Raw genomic sequence first — 20,303 nt, 5'->3', positions numbered from 1 at the left:
GCTGCCTGCTCTCAGCCCTCAGTAGCCGCTGCTGCATATTTCATTTCCTAAGACCTGCTGGGAGGAAAATCTGACCCAAAGCCCACTCTCAAACTTCACACCCTTGCCAAGATGAATTTATAGGCCCAATGAAAGAAAGGGGATCTCTGCAGCATTTCAGTAAGATAGTTTCCAGTCTTTAATTTACCTGTTCGTTCCTCCTCATTCTCACTCCTCCTCCCTTAATTCCTCCTGGAATTCAAGTCTAATGATGACCATGAAACTACTATCAATTGTTCTAAAAATCCATCTGGTTCACTAATGCCCTTTAGGGAAGGAAATCGGCTGTCCTTACTTGGTCTGACTTACATGTGACTCCAGACCCACAGCAATGTGGTTGACTCTTAAATACCCTCTGAAATGGTTTAGAAAGCAACTCAGTTGTTTCAAACCGCTGCAAAGCCCCAAAAAAGGAATGAAGCCGGCATGGAGCTACGCACCAGAAACGACAATGGCAAACTCAGCCCTATCGACCCTGCAAAGTCCTATTTATTAACATCTGGGGGCTAGTGCCAAAATTGGGAGATTGCCAAGATTAGTCAAGCAACAGCCTGACATAGTCATCCTCATGGAATCAAATCTTATATAATGTCCCAGACACCAATAGCACCATCCTTGGGTATGTCCTGTCTCACTGGCCGGACAGACCCAGCAGAGGTGGCAGCACAGTGGTATACAGTTAGGAGGGAGTTGCCCTGGGAGTGCTCAACATTGAATCATTGAATCATTGAGTCTCATGGCATCAGGTCAAATATTGGCAAGGAAACTTGCTGCTGATTACCAGGTACCACCCTCCCTCAGCTGATGAATCAGTGCTCCTCCATGTTGAACACCACTTGGAGGAATCACCGAGGATGGCAAGGGTGCAGAATGTACTCTGGGTGGGGGACTTCAATGTCCATCACCAAGAGTGGCTCCGTAGCACCAATATTGACCAAGCTGGCCGAGTCCTAAAGGACACAGCTGCTAGACTAGGTCTGTGGCAGGTGGTGAGGGAACCAGCAAGGAGGAAAAAAATACTTGATCTCATCCTCACCAACCTGCCTGCTGCAGATGCATCTGTCTACGAGGGTACCCTTCATTGCGTTGTGTGGCACTACCACTAAATAGGACAGATTTCAAACTATCAACTCAAGACTGGGCATCCATGAGGCGTTGTGGGCCATCAGTAGCAGCAGCAGCAGAATTGTATTCGAACACAGTCCGTATCCTCATGGCTCGGCATATCCCCCACTCTACTATTGCCATCAAGCCGGGAATCAACCCTAGTTCAATGAAGAGTGCAGAAGGGCATGCCAGGAGCAGTACCAGGCATACCTAAAAATGAGGTGTCAACCTGGTGAAGCTATAGCACAGGACTGCTTGTGGCCAAACAGCATAAGCAGCAAGTGATAGAACTAAGCGATCACACAACCAACAGATCAGATCTAAGCTCTGCAGTCCTGTCACACCCAGTGGTGAATGGTGGTGGACAATTAAACAGCTCACTGCAGGAGGAGCCACCACAAATATCCCCATCCTCAATGATGGAGGAGCCCAGCACATCAGTGCAAAAGATAAGGCTGAAGCATTTGTATAATCTTCAGCCAGAATTGCCGAATGGATGATCCATCTCAGCCTCCTCCAGAGGTCTCCAGCAGCACAATTGCCAGTCTTCAGCCAATTCGATTCAGCCCATGTGATATCAAGAAACAGCTGAAGGTACTGGATACCACAAAGGCTATGGGCCCTGACAATATTCCGGCAATAGTACTGAAGACTTGTGCTCCAGAACTTGCCACGCCCCTAGGCAAACTGTTCCAGTACAGCTACAACACTGGCATCTACCTGGCTATGTGGAAAATTGCCCAGGTATGTCCTGTACACAAAAAGCAATTACCCGTCAATTGCTGCCCCAGTCTACTCTCCATCATCAGTCAAGTAATGGAAGGGGTCATCAACAGTGCTATCCAGTGGCACCTGCTTGCAATAACCTGCTCACTGATGCCCAGTTTGGGTTCCATCAGGGCCACTCAGTTCCTGAGTTCATTACAGCCTTGGTTCAAACATGGACAAAAGAGCTGAATTCCTGAGGTGAGGTGAGAGTGACCGCCCTTGACAGAGTACGGTGTCAAGGAGCCCTAGCAAAACTGGAGTCAATGGGAATCAGGGGGAAAACTCTCCACTGTTTGGAGTCATACGTACCACAAAGGAAGATAGTTGTGGTTGTTGCAGGTCTGTCATCTCAGCTCCAGGGCATCGGCACAGGAGTTCCTCAGGGTACTGACCTCAGCCCAACCATCTTCTGCTACTTTACCAATGACCTTCCTTCCATCATAAGGTCAGAAATGGGGATGTTCCCTGATGGTTGCACAATGTTCAGCACCATTCGCGACTCTTCAGATACTGAAGCAGTCCTTGTCCAAATGCAGCAAGACCTGGACAATATCCAGGCTTGGGCTGACAAATGGCAAGTTACAGTCATGCCACACAAATTCCAAGCAAATGACCATCTCCAACAAGAGGGAATCTAACCATCGCTCCTTGATGTTCAATGGCATTACCATCACTGAATTCCCCCACTATCAACATCCTGGGACGTTACCACTGACCAGAAACTGAACTGGACTAGCCATATAAATACTGTGGCTACAAGAGCAGGTCAGGGGCTAGGAATCCTGCAGTGATTAACTCACCTCCTGACTCCCCAAAACCTGTCCCCCATCTACAAGGCACAAGTCAGGAATATGATGGAATACTCCCCACTTGCCTGAATTGAGTGCAGCTCCCACAATACACAAGAAGCTGGACACCATCCAGGACAAAGCAGCCAGCTTGATTGGCACCACACCCACCAACACTCACTCCCTCCACCACCGACACACAGTAGCAGCAGTGTGCACCATCCACAAGATGCACTGCAGGAACTCACCAAGGCTCCTAAGACAGCACCTTCCAAACCCACGACCACTACCATCTAGAAGGACAAGGGCAGCAGATAGGTAGGAACACCACCACCTGGAAGTTCCCCTCCAAGTCACTCACCTCCTGACTTGGAAATATATCGCCATTCATTCACTGTCGCTGGGTCAAAATCCTGGAACTCCCTTCCTAACAGCACTCTGGGTGTACTTACACCACACAGACTGCAGCAGTTCAAGAAGGCAGCTCACCACCACCTTCTCAAGGGCAACTAGAGATGGGCAATAAATGCTGGCCCAGCTAGCGAAGCCCACATGCCATGAATGAATTTTTAAAAACCTGAGTCTCCCCTCTTCCCTGCCTGGGCCCAATTATTCTGCAGCCCTCTAACCCTGCTTAAATGTTACACTTGGTCTTGACTCCACACATGTAACACCATGGATGATTAACTAGTAACTATTATATTCAGAAAAGGTTTTCATAACATGGATTGGCTTGAAGAGAGGATTATAAATAGCTCAAGGAAATACCAACAACTATAACCTGTATGAAGCACAATCTTTCTCTAATGACCTTTCTTTCCTTAAAGCTTGTACATTGATACAGTACTTTACAGGCAAGACACTGTGTGATGTAGCGTCATGCAACGCAGGAAGACTGCTTGGTTCCTGGTTCTGTAATATCCTAGAGGTCCTGGTGTGGTGCGGTCGCTTCACTTACATTGCAGAAATTCTACAGAATTAGCAACAACAAATAACTTTGTATACACGATTTGGAGTTTTATTTCCTGGCTGAAGGATTTTCCAAAATGGCTCGAGGAGGTTTGTCCATGTCAATCAGGCCTGTAACAATGGGGTGAAAACTCTGCCTGTTCACAGTTGGCAAAAAAGAGTTAAACAAGGCAACAGTCACAACCAGCAGAACTGTTTTTAACGGGTACACTGACTGCTGCTGGAATTATGCATGTTTAGCCATTAAGGCCAGGATTTTGCCCTCGTTGGGCGAGCTGGGCGTGGGCGGGTGGGAGCAGTCAGAAAGCGCCAAGCCTGCAATCGGGGCCTGGCTGTGATTTCACGCTGGCAGGCCAATTAAGACCCGCCCAGCATGAAACACACGCAGCAGCGCTGTCTGTAAGGAGGAAGGGGAGGAGGACACAGGGCTGCCTCAGGGTGATGAAGATTTTAAAAATTAAAAATAAAGAACTTTAAAATGTTACAAAACATGTCCCCTCATGTGACTCTGTCATATCAGCAGGGACATGTTTTTAATGAAATATTAAAATTTTTAATTTATAGTAGCTGTTGTAAACCTCATCCTGCCTGTGGATGAGGTTTCCTAAAAAATCCAAAGGCCGCTTGGCCTTTTTGCCTGCCCACCATCCGTAATGTTGGACGGGCAGCGAAAAGTTTAATTCAATTATTACTTTGATGGCCTTAATAGGGCTTTCAATTATTGACGGGTGCGCTGCTGACTTCCATGCGTGCCCACCGACTGAATTATCATGCGAGTGCGCAACGATGTCAGGACGCTTGCCCGACATCGTAGGTCAGTTTACGCTCGTTCGGATCAGGCGCACGCCCACCCAATGAGCTAAAAATTCTGGCCTAATTGAAGGCATTGTAAGCCTCAGCTATGATACTCCAGTGGTTGAATAACCTTCTAACACTTACTGCCCAGGCTCATACATGAACACAACCACAAGGACAAGGTTTCACAGGGCTACAGTTGGTTATGAAACTATGTGGGCATGAATTGTCACCTACTAAACAGGAGGATAGGAAAGAAAATTAGCATCAACATTTGATGAAGGAAAAGCAAAAATATCACATTAAGTATAACATGTAGGAAAGCAAAGGACGTATTACTTTCTGTTAGTAAACAACATACTTCAATTTCTCAACTGTATGAATATGTTTAGAGCATTGATTTGCAAAGGAATGCAACATGTCAACCATAATGTTATTTTTTTCTGCCTGAGGGATGACCTTCTTAAACAGCTAAGAGATGCAGTGAAGGACATATGAACATACGAATTAGGAGGAGGCCACTCGGCCCCTCGAGCCTGTTCTGCCATTCAATAAGATCACAGCCGATCTGAATGTAAGCTCAAGCCCAAATTCCTACCTACTCCTGCTAACCTTTCACCCCCTTGCTTATTAAGAACCTATCCACTCTGTCTTTAAAATATTCAAAGACTCTGCTTCCACCATCTTTTGAGGAAGAGAGTTTCAAAGTCTCACAACCCTCAGAGAAAAAAATTCTCCTCATCTCTGTCTTAAATGAGCAATCCCTTATTTTTAAACAGTGACCCTAGTTCTAGATTCTCCCACAAGAAGAAACATCCTCTCCACCTCCACCCTGTCAAGGCCCCTCAGAACCTTAAAGGTTTCAATTAACATACTAAAAATCATTTACATTAAACTCACTTTACTGACAAAACAACTTCATTGTCAGTGATGTTTGAAAGGCATGTTCAAGTGCTTAAAGGATTTCAATTTTAACTCGAGCATCAGGGAAGTTGGCTATTGATGAAACAGCTATTTAGAATACAAGTACCTTTAATGAGATGCATGCCTTACTGAATGAAGTGACCGAATTGGTTGCTGCTTGTGGCATGATTTATAATACCCTTTCGGAACCACTGAAGTTACAGTACAGTGCCAAAGTGTATTACAACAGTAGGTTTAGAAAATGCTATTAATAAAGCAAAATTCAATGAAAGTACTCACTTTTGTAGCTAAACACCATTTGTAAAATTTGGTAAAATGTTATATTTTTAAATAATTCTCTTTTTTCTTACAATACATGCTATGCTCACTTCTAGACTTCTTTATCAATAACCTTTCCTGCTCTTTCAATCACCCTCTAAAATCAGGGAGTAAGAACAAAATTTATTCAATCTTCATTAAAAAACTTGAAGTCTGCCTGAGAATTTTGGACTGAAGTAGTTGTGTGAAATTCAGATATTTCAGATCAATCAGTTACAATTGCTAGAACTGTTTTATACACACAGGTTGGCAGCACGGCTTGTCTGGATATTAAAACAAAGCACCTCATTGTGGTATGGCATGGTACCATGACTAATAACCTACACAGCAAGTTCTCAAACACAACCACTGATGTGAGGCACAAACCAGAGGTGAAATCCTTCCTCTCATGGAGCTATAGTCAACCTGTTTATTCTACATTTTTATTCTTGCTACAGCCATTAGCTGGAAAAACACTGAATGCTGCTGTCTCCAGTAATGTAGATTAGGCAATACTGGTCACATACATTGGTTCCAGTTTCATGCCTGTTCTAGCACTCACTTGAAGAGGGAAAATTGTCAACTAAAAGAGGGCTTCCCTACCATCTTGATTTGGGAATAGTTCATGGTGCAGGAAGACATACCAAGTGGAAAACAAAGCAGGAAAGCATATGAGGATGGAGAATTCTCTTTGAGGTGGGACTTCAGTCAACCAGTCCATCTCAGTCTCAGCCCATTTTGCTAGGACAGGGTTCATGGCAGATGCACAATGAGATTTCTGCTCTCAAGAGGCAGCTCTCCAGTGCAAGAGTAGGAATTCCAATCCGCAGAACTAAAGGGGCAAATGCACCCCGAAGGTTACAGTATATGCCCCATTAATAATCTTGACTGAGACTGGGGCCTTCAAAAGGTATGTAAGTGAAGATAAGGCTACAAGGTCTTCCTTCACCTTGGTCATTTCTTGAGGCCCATTGCCCATTTTCCCACCATGGCCCCAGGAAGATGCATTAAAATAGATGGATGCAAGGCAATCTATTAGGAATCCAAAATGGCACATCCACTGCCATTTGTACAAGACATTGGGTAAAGATGGTCAGCAGCAGTTTGCATAAATTGCATAAATTAAGATTAAGCGTACAGAGATGGGGGCACTCATCGGATAACTACTTGTTCGCGTATGTCATGAACATTTAGTTGTGATATTGTAGATATTGTAAAAATGCTAATCTTCCTTTTTTACTGGACACAAGAAGCCTTAAAGGTGGCTGCCGAAAGTCATCTGTACTTTCCACTGGAATGTGGTCAAGCATCCAGAAAACTCCAGTAGATGGAGGCAGACATCTCAAATTTGAAGACATTTGAAATTCAATTCGCATTTCCACAAAGATAAACGGAAACTCATCATGGCTTTCCTGAAGGTGCGATTAGCTCTTTGCTATCTCCCCAAATCTGGGAGATTGGGAACCATTCAAGTTAATGACTGAGACATTTAAACGGCTAATTATCTCAGCTAAAAAACAACATATGGGACTATGCCCCCACCCCAGACGAATCCAATTTCTAATATGGGAGCATGATTTGGCAATTTGGGATAGCAGCCATTTTAAGTTCAAAGTTGTATCTCCTGCAAACGTAAATGGCCATCGATACCTGTCTGCGCATGTGCATAATCTGATGTCATTTGCAGGAGACACAAATCCACCCTCATAAACAGTGTTTTCAGCAGTCTTCAAACTTTTAATAATGAATCTTATTACACTGCCATGTGTCTCCAAAATGATTTACACCACACAAAAAAATACACAGCCAGGTGTAGGAGAAACCCTCTGAACTAATTAAATGGCCAGTCTGAAATTTCAAGCAATTCCATGTTTCCTGAGCACCCACCCACCCCAGCGGGCAGGCACTTGGGGAGCGGCCATTTCCCTGTCTCTCCTGCTTTCTCTCTCTCTCTCTCTCCAACCATTTCTTTCGATATTCAGCTTTTAATAAATTTCTAAAAAGACACCAACATCATGTGTCATTTTAATAGGGTGTTGGGGTGAGGATGGGCAGGCAGAGTGGGTCCCATTTGCCACTTACTCTTTCCAGGCCTGTTTGAGAGGGTTGGGGTGACCTGTGGATGGAGTGGATTGTTAAGTGTTAACTTGATGCTGCCAATGCTCGAATGTTTGCAATTCCAGGACTAGAGATGACCACACATGCATATATATAAACAAAAAAACTGCGGATGCTGGAAATCCAAAACAAAAACAGAATTACCTGGAAAAACTCAGCAGGTCTGGCAGCATCGGCGGAGAAGAAAAGAGTTGACCCTTCGACAGAACTTGAGTTGACGCTCAGCCTTCGCGAGGAAGAGGTCAGTGCGCCAGACAACAACAGCACCACCCTTGTCAGCGGGTTTGATGACAATGTCAGGGTTGGACCTGAGAGAATGGAGTGCAGTAAGTTCAGAGAGAGACAGGTTAGAATGGGTGAGAGGAGCAGAGAAATTGAGACGACTAATGTCGCGCCGACAGTTCTCAATGAAAAGATCAAGAGAAGGTAAGAATCCAGAGGGAGGGGTCCAGGTGGAGGGAGAATATTGGAGATGGGTAAAAGGATCCGTTGAACTGGGAGAGGACTCCTGCCCAAAGAAGTGAGCCCGGAGACGAAGACGGCGGAAGAAGAGTTCAGCATCATGCCGAGCCCGAAATTCATTGAGGTGAGGGCGTAAGGGTATGAAACTAAGTCCTTTGCTGAGCACTGAACGTTCAGCATCGGAGAGGGGAAGGTCAGGGGGTATAGTGAATACACGGCTGGGGTTGGGATTGGAAGATGGGGTGGGGATGGAAGGACGGGCAGGGGTGGAGGGTCCTAGATGGGTGTTGGTGTCGATGTCGATGAGTTGTTGGAGCTTGCGTTCCTTAGCACTTGAGAGAAAGAGAAAAAGTTTCTTGTTGAGGCGTCGGATGAGCCGAAGAATAAAATGAAACTGGGGGCACGTGCAGCTTTGAAAAAGGGTGCGGCGGTGCTGCTGGAGGGAGAGGTCGAGTGTGTTCATATGGCGGCGCATGGCACTGAGTGTGGATTTCAGAATGTGATGGGAACAGCAGTCCGAGAAACGTTTTATGTCCCGGAGATACCTGTAATCCTGGGTGGGTTTGAAACATGAGGGGTGGAATTTCAGTTGAAATCCACTTGGGGTAATTCTGAGATGGAGACAGTCACTGAGAAAGGAGATATGGCTGTGAAAGCGGGTTTTAGTAAACACCTTGTCAAACACCAGGAGGGAAATGGAAAGCAATGAAGGTGAGCAAGGCAAAAGAGAGGAACGGAAATCTTGTCGCAGGAAAGAACAGAACTTCTTCAAGGAGGTAGGCATTTCTTGAAGAGCAGTGGCAGTCAATTAAACACAGAGATAAAAACAAAAAAACTGCAGATGCTGGAAATCCAAAACAAAAACAGAATTACCTGGATAAACTCAGCAGGTCTGGCAGCATCGGCGGAGAAGAAAAGAGTTGACGTTTCGAGTCCTCATGACCCTTCGACAGAACCATCTTGAACATCATGAGGGAGACACCTTGAAACAGCAACTACCTCTGGATAGGGTGACACCGAGGAAGGTTTCCAGAAACAGCTGTACAAAATTAGGCTACTAAGGACCACCACTGCAGTACCATAAAACAGGAGCCTTTACTCACTCCCAGGACCTGTTCTGCTTGTTAAGTCCACCTGCAAAGGCAAACTCCAACTCTTCAACTACAGAAGCCATAGTAGCTACTAAAAAGGACCTCAAAGTTTCAACTCCTTCACTTCACAATTCAAGCAACGGGCTCGCAACAATATCTCACAGAGACTGATTTGAAATCTCATCTTTAAGTATCTTTTTTCTTTGTTTGTATTTTAATTTTGGGGCTGGATTTGACGTGCCCCAATGGGCATGTTTTTGGAAGGGTGGTACATAAAATAAGGTGGGTGCCCAATCCACCACCTTCGTACCCATCTCCAAGCTCACCCCATAACACGGTAGGTGAGCAGGCGCCAAAATCGGCAGCCCGTCCACCATATACGAATAAATAATTAAGGGTGAATTGAGCTCATTAACAAGCCAACTGACCCCAATAACAGAGTGCCCATGTCATAATACAGTTGGCATGGGCGGGCAGGCAGGCAGGAGTGGGCAACCTGTTTTTTTTAAAAAGGTTTTACAAAGGAGTGGAAGGGAGGTATGATCTTCAGGAGGTGCCCTTTGCGTATCGGGGCAGACCCCAAAGATAGTAACCCACTTCCTTCCTACCCTCCTGCTCTCCAAAGCCCAGCCCACCCCACCCGTCCCAACCTCCCTCCCTAAGCTGGCCAAACCCTCCCCGCCAAATACTTTGGACTTCTCTCACTTCGGGATCATCTGACGTAAAAACCTCATTTCTGCAGAGTGAAAAATTTCAAAGAGAAAGAGCCAAACGATACAGAAGGGAAACAATACAAATTAAACCAATGCATTTATGGCCTGAATAATGCCTGGAAGGTGTGATATTTTTTGGTGAGATCGGATCTGCTGAAAATAGGCTGTGTTCAACTAAAAGCAGATCCCGTAATGTTTATTGGTAGCAAAGAGGGAAACTTCCAGGCATCGCCTTGATGCATATTGATGATTTCTTATGGGTTGGTAGTATGGAATTTGAGAAATGTGTTATTAATAAAATTAAAGTGGAATTTAAGATTGGAAGTCAGTCTTAAGAGGTTTTTTTAATATGTTGCTCTAGAAATTAGGTTTGGTGCAACTTTGAATCAGCAATCGGTATTCAGAGAGTGTTAGTCCTCTCCTAGTTAATTGTGCTAGATCATCACACAAAGATGATGTGACATTTAAAGAAGAAACAGTAGATACGAAGCTTGGTTGGTCAGATGAATTAGTTTTCCACAGACAAGACCAGATGTTAGCTTTGATGTGTTGGAACTAAGTACTACGGTGAAGCACCCAAATATTGAGGATATTTTAAGAGCAAAAACATTTTTTTTTAATAATTAAAATGGTGGAATGCATACTTAAGTTTCTATCCTTTGATGACCCGAAGAACGTGAAATTAGTTTTTTTAGCGATGCTTCTCATGCCGCTCTTCATGGGTATTCCAGTGCAGTTGGTTTCATAATATTTTTGGTGGGTGGAAATGGGAAATGTTGCCCTTTAGCCTGGGAAGCTAAGAACACAAAAAGGGTTGCTGGAAGTGCTTTAGCTGCAGAAACACTGGTTCCTTTTGGAAGCAGTGAATATAAAATTTTATTCGTCAAACATTTTAGGAGAAATTCTATATAAGGAAATTGTATATAACTGAAAACAGTTTGCCCATTGAATGTTACGTAGATAATTGTTCTTTGTGAGATAACATACACTCTACCAAAATATAAGTGAAAAAAGATTAAAGATGAAACAGATATTAGAAAAAAAAGGAAATCTGCAATAACATATTAGTTAATGCAAGTCATCTGATTGTTTTACGAAAAGAAGTGATTGTGATGGCAGCCTTCTATCTCTTATGATAATGGTTTATGTCGCAGTTGTCAACTCTGTTAAGCATCACATGGTGCGGCTCAGGAGCCCAACACTGGCATGGCAATCTCTGCTGCATTTGTACACCAGCTAGCAGTCAGTTGAACTTTACTTCGAGCAGCTCTTAGCGCATTCAGAGTGTTTGTGTACAGGTCTCTCTGGTAATTAATGAAAGCAGACCGCTTGGCTTCAATGATAGCTTCCATCACAGTGATGTTAGCCTCAAACCAGTCAGCATTTTTCCACTTTTGTTTCCTATATGTTGAGAGTGCATATTGTAGATCATGTCTCAAAGTATGTTCCATTTCACTTCTGCACTCTATGAGAATGCCAGATATTCCCTGTTCAATTGAGCAAAGGAACTGTTGGTTTTTATCTGTGTGGGCAGTATAGCTAATGCTAATACAAGGACAGCATTTCTGCCTTGAATGAAAAAATGTCAGGGTTGCATCCTAACCTTGGTGCACACCAGGGAGTGATTTGCACTGTGGTAGCTGCATGTGTTGAGAATGCTTTTGAGACAGTTGTGCCTGGTTATGATCAGATCCAGCTGCTGCCAATGCCCTGATCTTGGGAGTCTCCAGGACACCCTATGGCATGGCTTGTTCTGAAAGTAAGTGTTCATTACACAAAGCTCATGGTAACAGCAAAATTCAAGTAGTTTCTGTTTGTTACATACAAACATACAAATTAGGAGGAGTAGGCTACTTGGCCCCTTGAGCCTGCTTGCCATTCAATAAATCATGGTTGATTTAATTTTAACCTCAGCTCCATATTCCTGCCTACCCTCAATAATCTTTCACCCCCTTATCAAGAATCCATCTAACTCTGCCTTAAAGATATTCAAAGACTGCTCTGACCACTTTTTGGGGAAGAGAATTGCAAAGTCTCACAATTCTGAGAGAAAAAAAATTACTCATCTCTTTCTTAAATGGGTGACCCCGTATTTTTAAACAGTGATCCCGAGTTCGACATTCTCCCACAAGAGGAAACATCCTCTCCACACCCACCCTGTCAAGTCCCCTCTGGATCTTGTATGTTTCAATCAAGTTGCCTCTTACTCTTCTAAACTCCAGCAGATACAAGCCTAGTGTCAAGAAAATGGGAGATCCTAATATTTTTTGTCTGGTAATATCACTGCCATATTTCTTTTGTACTGGAAGACAGGCTGTTGGGGTTATAAATATGGTAATGGGAGTAAGAGCCAGAGTGGCTGCAAGAGTCTAAAACCAACAGTAAGAAGTGATTTTGTAATGTTAATGAACCAAGAGGAACTTGAATCAGAGTTTTACATAAAGCAATAACAGGAGCAGTTTTTGATTGAGTTGTTTTAGTTCAAAGGAGGATGGATATATGCAGGTTGTAAAATGTGTAAGGTAAAGATAGTGACACGGTATTTACTAAAACCCGCTTTCACAGCCATATCTCCTTTCTCAGTGACTGTCTCCATCTCAGATTTACCCCAAGTGGATTTCAATTGAAGTTCCATCCCTCATGTTTCGAACCCACCCAGGATTACAGGTATCTCCGGGACATACAACACTCCTCGGACTGCTGTTCCCGTCACATTCTGAAATCCACACTCAGTGCCATGCGCCGCCATATGAACACACTCAACCTCTCCCTCCAGCAGCACCGCCGCACCCTTTTTCAAAGCTGCGCGTGCCCCCAGTTTCATTTTATTTTTCGTCTCATCTGACACCTCAACAAGAAACTTTTTCTCTTTCTTTCAGGTGCAAAGGAACGCAAGCTCCAACAACTCATCGACACCAACACCCATCCAGGACCCTCCACCCGTCTGCTCCTCTGTCCCCATCCCGTCTTCCAATCCCAGCCCCGGCCATGTATTCACTATACCCCCTGAACTTCCCCTCTCCGATGCTGAACATTCAGTGCTCAGCAAAGGACTTAGCTTCATACCCTTACACCCTCATCTCAATGAATTACAGGCTCGGCACGATGCTGAACTCTTCTTCCGCCACCTTCGTCTCCATGCTCACTTCTTTGGGCAGGAGTCCTCTCCCCGTTCAATGGATCCTTTTACCCACCTCCAATATTCTCCCTCCACCTGGACCCCTCCCTCTGGATTCTTACCTTCTCTTGATCTCTTCATTGAGAACTGTCGGCGTGACATTAGGCGTCTCAATTCCTCTGCTCTTCTCACCCATTCTAACCTGTCTCTCTCTGAATTTGCTGCACTCCATTCTCTCAGATCCAACCCTGACATTGTCATCAAACCCGCTGACAAGGGTGGTGCTGTTGTTGTCTGGCGCACTGACTTCTACCTTGCAGAGGCTGAGCGTCAACTCGCAGACACTTCCTCCTACCTCTCCCTGGACCATGACCCCACTACTGAACATCAAGCCATTGTTTCCAGGACTGTCACTGACCTCATATCCTCTGGAGAACTTCCTTCCACAGCTTCCAACCTGACAGTCGCCCAACCTCGGATGGCCCACTTCTACCTCCTAACTAAAATCCACAAACAGGACTGTCCCTGCAGACCGATCATGTCAACCTGTTCCTGCCCCACGGAACTCAATTCTCGTTATCTTGATTCCATTCTCTCTCCCCTTGTCCAGTACCTTCCCATCTATATCCGTGATTCCTCTGACACCCTACATCATATCAACAATTTCCAGTTCCCTGGCCCCAATCGCCGCCTCTTCACCATGGACGTCCAATCCCTCTACACCTCCATCCCCCACCGGAATGGTCTGATGGCTCTCCGCTTCTTCCTTGAACAGAGGCCCAAACAATCTCCATTTACCACTACTCTCCTCTGTCTGGCTGAACTTGTTCTCACACTGAACAATTTCTCCTTTAACTCCTCGCAGTTCCTCCAAATAAATGGGTACCCGCATGGACCCCAGCTATGCCTATCTCTTTATGGGGTATGTAGAACTTTCCTTGTTCCAGTCCTACTCACGCCCCCTCCCACAACTCTTTCTCCAGTACATCGGTGATTACTTCAGTGCTGCTTCATGCTCTCGTCTGGACCTGGAAACGTTTATTAATTTTGCTTCCAATTTCCACCCCTCCATCATTTTCACATGGTCTATCTCTGACATTTCCCTTCCTTGACCTCTCTGTTTCAATTTCTGGTGATAGAGTGTCCACCAATATCCTTTAGAAGCCTACCGACTCCCATAGCTACCTCGACTACAGCTCCTCACACCCCGCTTCCTGTAAGGAATCCATCCCATGCTCTCAGTTCCTTCACCTCTGTTGCATCTGTTCTGATGATGCCACTTTCAAAAACAGTTCCTCTGACATGTCCTCCTTCTTCCTTAACCGAGGTTTTCCACCCACGGTGGTTGACAGTGTCCTCAACTGCGTCTGGCCCATCTCCCGTGCATCCGCCCTCACACCTTCCTCTCCCTCCCAGAAACATGATAGGGTCCCCCTTGTCCTCACCCCACCAGCCTCCACATTCAGAGGATCATCCTCCACCATTTCCGCCAACTTCAGCATGATGCCACCACCAAACACATCTTCCCTTCACCCCCCGCTGGCGGCATTCCACAGGAATTGTTCCCTTCGTGAAACCCTGATCCACTCCTTCATCACTCCTTACACCTCAACCCCCTCCCACGGCACCTTCCCATGCAACCGCAGAAGATGCAACACCAGCCCCTTTACTTCCCGTCTCCTCACCGTCCAAGGACCCAAACACTCCTTTCAAGCGAAGCAGCATTTCACTTGCTCTTCCCTCAATTTAGTCTACTGCATTCATTGCTCCCAATGCGGTTTCCTCTACTTCAGAGAGACCAAACACAGACTGGGTGACCGCTTTGCAGAACACCTTCGTTCTGTCCGTAAGCATTACCCAGACCTCCCTGTCGCTTGCCATTTCAACACTCCACCCTGCTCTCATGCCCACATGTCCATCCTTGGCTTGCTGCATTGTTCCAGTGAAGCTCAACGCAAACTGGAGGAACAGCACCTCATCTTCTGACTCGGCACTTTACAGCCTTTCGGACTGAATATTGAGTTCAACAATTTTAGATCATGAACTCTCTCCTCCATCCCCACCCCCTTTCTGTTTTTTCCCCTCCTTTTTGTTTTTTCCAATAATTTATATAGATTTTTCTTTTCCCACCTATTTCCATTATTTTTAAATGTATTTCCATTCATTGTTTTATCTCTACCTTTTAGCCTTTTTCGATTCCTTCACCCCACCCCACACCCACTCGGGCTATCTGTACCTTGCTTGTCCTGCTTCCTACCCTTAATTAGCACATTCCTTTAGATAATAATCACCACCTTCAACACCTCTTTGTCCTTTTGTCTGTGACATCTTTTGGTTATCTCCACCTATCACTGGCCCTCTATCCAGCTCTCTTGCCCCAACCCTGCCCCCCCCTTAAACCAGCTTATATTTCACCCCTTTTCTATTTTTCCTTAGTTCTGTTGAAGAGTCATGCGGACTCGAAACGTTAACTGTGCTCCCTTCCACAGATGCTGCCAGACCTGCTGAGTTTTTCCAGGTATTTTTGTTTTTGTTTTCGATTTCCAGCGTCTGCAGTTTTTTGCTTTTATCTTAAGGTAAAGGTAGGGTAAGGTTGTTTTTTTAAAATCTAAGAGCTAGGGTAAAGAAACAAGTTTAATCGCTTCTGGAAGGAAAGCATTTCTGAAGAGACTGGTTGAGACAATGGAGAGGTCAAAAGGAAGGGACACATTTAAGGAAATACTGAAGCCTAGGTGGGGGTAGTTGCTTAGATCTCCCAGAAGAGAGCAAGATAGCTGGTCAGACCTCCCAGAAGACAGTGTGAACAAGGCCAAACTGGGAGAAGCAGTTACTGTCAGCCTCAGAGGGCACCCCAAGGAACAAGGCACTGTGTAGTAAAAATTACTGGAATTCTACTGATTTTAAAGTTTGTAAGGATAGTTGCCAAGCAGAAAAGGGGGAGGTTAGCTCTGAGGGTAATTAAGTTAAGATCTTGTGGAACTGTTTTAAAGTACTGTTTATTGTGGGAAGCTATTCTTGTGTTGAAGTGTAATTGTGTTTTTTTTTTTGCTTTACTCTTTTAATAAGCATATACTCTCCTATAAAATCATCACAAGTAGTCAGGGACATCATTTCCTAATTTCAGAGCCTCTCCTCATACTATACAAATCTAAAAGCTGTTTTGGCAGCTGTTTCAAAATTGCCCTTTGGGATTTGGGCACTTGGCATTTGCCATCAGTTGTGCCATCACACTAGCCTGTTCAGCCTTTTATCATAAGACAACCCACCCATTCCAGGTATTAATCTAGTAAATCTTCTCTGAACTGCTTCCAACACATTTATACCTTTCCTTAAATAAGGAATCTTCCCCAGGCCATAATATCTGAGGCAAGAGGGCCATGCCTTATGGTCCTCTCTCACTCTTGCGTTGAAATCCCCCACTAGATATAGATGTTCTGCCTTAGGGATTCGGCTGATAGAGTCAAGCTCCACATAGAACGGTCTTTCGCCTCTGGAGTGGAGTACAACATTGGTAGATACTCATGGAGTTAATGGGCCCTATTTGAGTTGAGAGGCAGATGGAAAGAACATGTTCTGATCCACTAGTGGGGGCTTCTATCATTGAGAGTAGCGAGATCCTTACAGCAAAACCTACACCCTGTCACAAATTTCCTCTGAACACTTCCCCTGCCAGGTGGGTGTATAATATTTTTCATCCAGAAATTTGCTCTAAGCGAGTCTGGTCACTTGTAGGGAAACTATGTCAACATTCAGCCTATCAAGTTCCATGTCAATCACAGTTGTTTTGTGCGCATTATCGACTAGCTGCAAGTCATCTGTCAATGCTATGATTTTGATGTTCCAGTTTTCCAATCAAAGAGTTAGCATCTTCTTTATTTTTGTTTGCTTTGTTTATTTGCCTGGTGCAATGTATTCTGTCCACTTGTTGAGCAGAGACTAAAAGCGCCAAGCACTCAGTGAAACAGATGGACCATGGCGAGTCAGTACCTTACTAGTTGGGGGTGTCGTGTGATGTAATGCCTCTTGGAGAATTTAGGATATCTTTTGTTCATCTTCAACTTGTTTTGAAGTAGTGTTTGTGAATAGTATTAAGTTTTATTCAAGAAAGGAAAAAGGGAATTTGTTAATTGTATAAATTAAGTTTAAGTGTATACAGGTAAGGGAACACTCATTGTATAATTACTTGTGCACATATAAAGAGACACTTATGCAGGGGCTGGAATGCATCATCAGCCCTGGGAACATAATTTTAATTTAATTTAAGTTTCCTTTAAGATGTCATCTTTTTGTTACAGTGCCCCTTTAAAGGGCTTTCAATTAGTTTATTAGTTCATTTGTTTATTTTACTTGTGAGTTGTAGAGTTAGGAGCTATACATTTGTAACATCCACTTTGTGAATAAATCTAAAGCTGAGCAAAGATTGACTTCTGGTCTTCCCCTTCACCAATTGGAGATAACATATTTAACGTCCTTGGGGGGTAGGAGGAAATCCTGAGCACCATTAGTCTCACCACCAATTTTCCCCTTATCTTCTGTTGCAGTTTCAGGTGGGAATCATAGAAGAACATCCTCCCCACCACTGCATGGGGTGGAAACAAATATAGTAGCTTTTCCACTCCATTTGTATTCTTGCTACATCTATTAGCTGGAAAAAAAACATTGAATGCTGCTGCCTCCAGTAATGTAGATCAGGCAATACTAGCTACATACACAGGTGTCCACCAAAACACAAAGTAATGTTATGCATGCCCTTTGCATCTGGATTAGTGCCAGCTGCACAGAGCCTTGGTCAGACCCTTCAAAAGTAATGTGCCTTAAGAAGAATAGAGTTGAATGGAGTAGAATGCAGATTCACTAGAATCGGCTTAAGGAGGCAATTATAAAGACAGGTTACACAAACTTGCCTTGCATTCCTTTGACTTTAAATGGTCCAAGAGTAATCTGATTGGTATATTTAAATGACAGAGATTTAATAGGGTAAATAAAGTTATTTCCTCTTGCAGAACTCCAGAACAAATAGGGCATAATTTTAAAATTAAAACTGGGCGAATTAAGAGTGAAAGCAACAGGCACATTTTCCCACAAATGGTAGTGGAAATCTGGAACTCTCCCGCAAAGGGTAGAGAAAGCTGAATCAATTGAAATTTTCAGGACTGAAATTGGTAGATTTTGTCAGGTAAGGCTATGAAAGATGGGTAAATGAAGTTCAGCTAATACTCTAATTGAATGGCGGAATATGCCAGAGTGGCCAATTCTAGGATAATAGCATCTGAAAAGAAAAAGACAGGCTGTTTTGGAGGCAGAGGACATGGCTGAAGTACTAAATTAATACTTTGTATGTGTCTTTGCCAAGGAAGAAGATGGTGCTCAGGTCATGGTGAAAGAGAAGATACTATTGTTCTGACACTTGATTGTTTGACATTGATAAGGTGGTGGTATTGGTTAGGCTGACTATACTTAAATTTGTTTCAGTCATCAGGACCGGATGAGATGCATCCAAGGATAATGAGGGAAATGAGGATGGAAACTGCAGAAGCACTGGCCATAATTTTCCAGAGGACTGAAGAATTGCAATTTTACACCCTTGTTCAAAAAAGGGCACCAGCCAATTGTAAAGTGTTAGCTTGTAAGCCCTTTATCCATTATAAGCAACAGCCCAATTTATCACTCAAAGTGACATTCATAAAAAATACAGTGGAGGCTGAGCAGTACGGCACAGATAACACAAAAACTTAAATTGGTATAGCATTGCAAACATGTCTTTTCTGTACCACAGATGGAGTCTTTGGAGAGCAGCCTAAGAATATTACATTGTTGGATTCATATAGTAGACAGGCGTGACAGAAGTAACGTAATGGAAAGAAGAACAGAGCAATTGTGAAGTCTACAGGAAGTACATGGCATATATAACACTGTATGTTAGAATGGCTACACATAAAAATACAGCCACAAAATAACCATTTCTGTGGCAACTAGAACAAGAAAACGTAAATGGAAATTCTTACCTTTTCAACTGAATTGTTCTCATCATTCACCAAGGACACCTTCCTACTGTCACGCTTTGCTTTGATCAGTCTCTTTGAGGTTTGTTCTCGCAATAGTGTGGCATATCCTATATGCTCATAGATGGGATTTGTTGTCATCTTTGAAATATACTCAGATGCTTTGGTTTCTATATACAGTGTTATCAAGCCATCAGTCACAAGATCATGGATCGACTCAAAACGCTTCTCACCAACAAAATGCTTTCCATCATAGAACAATCTATAGTTTAAGGTCTGATATCCAAACCTACAAAGAAAACAACAAAAAGACAATAGGTCATAAGCAGGATCCCTGGCATCTATATCAAATGTGTCACAGACTAACTCAAACTGGGGGAAGCGGCATTGTGGTAATGTTACTCGACTCGTAATCCAGAGGTTCAAGCTAATGCTCTGGGGACATGGATTCAAATCCCACTATGGCAGCTGGTGGAATTTAAATTCAGTTACTAAATCTGGAGTTAAAAGCCAGTCTCAGTAATGGTGATCATGATACCATTATCATTTGTAAGCCATTATCATAAAAATCCATCTGGTTTACTAATGCCCGTTAGGGCAAGAAATCTGACACATGACTCCAGACCCATAGAATAGTTCAGCAAGCCACTCAGTTGTATCAAGCTGCTATAGAAAATTCAGCACGGAAAGAAACTGGATGGACCACCTGGCATCGACTTAGGTACTAGGAATGACAATGGCATACCCAACCCTGTCAACTCTGCAAAGTCCTCCCGACTAACATCCGGGGGCTTTTGTCAAATTTGGGAGCGCTGTTCCACAGACTAGTAAAGCAACAGCCTGACATAGTCATACTTATGAAACCATAACTTAACGACAATGTCCCAGAGACCACCATCACCATCCCTGGTATATCCTGTCCCACCAGCAGAACAAGCCACCACAGGTGGTGGCACAGTGGTATACAGTCAAGAGGCAGTTGCCCTGAGAGTCTTCAGCATTGACTCCGGACCCCATGAAGTCTCATGGTATCAGTCAAACCACTTAACATAACCTGCCAATCCCCCACCCCAACCCACCTCAGCTGATGAATCACTACTCCTCCATGTTGA

General features: G+C 44.0%; 1 protein-coding gene across 1 annotated transcript in view; it reads right to left on the bottom strand.

Moving 5' to 3' along the window:
• chn2 (chimerin 2) overlaps positions 1-20,303 on the bottom strand; it is a 383,216-nt gene that overhangs the window by 123,151 nt on the left and 239,762 nt on the right. The window contains exon 6 of the mRNA XM_041184893.1: positions 19,195-19,480. Within this exon, the coding sequence (XP_041040827.1) occupies positions 19,195-19,480 (286 nt within the window). The remainder of the gene's footprint in view (positions 1-19,194; positions 19,481-20,303) is intronic.

This window comes from Carcharodon carcharias, chromosome 3, assembly GCF_017639515.1.
Source record: "Carcharodon carcharias isolate sCarCar2 chromosome 3, sCarCar2.pri, whole genome shotgun sequence".
Classification (NCBI taxonomy): Eukaryota; Metazoa; Chordata; class Chondrichthyes; order Lamniformes; family Lamnidae; genus Carcharodon; species Carcharodon carcharias.
The sequence above is the reverse complement of the archived record's forward strand: the minus strand, read 5'-3'. Positions and strand labels throughout refer to the sequence as shown.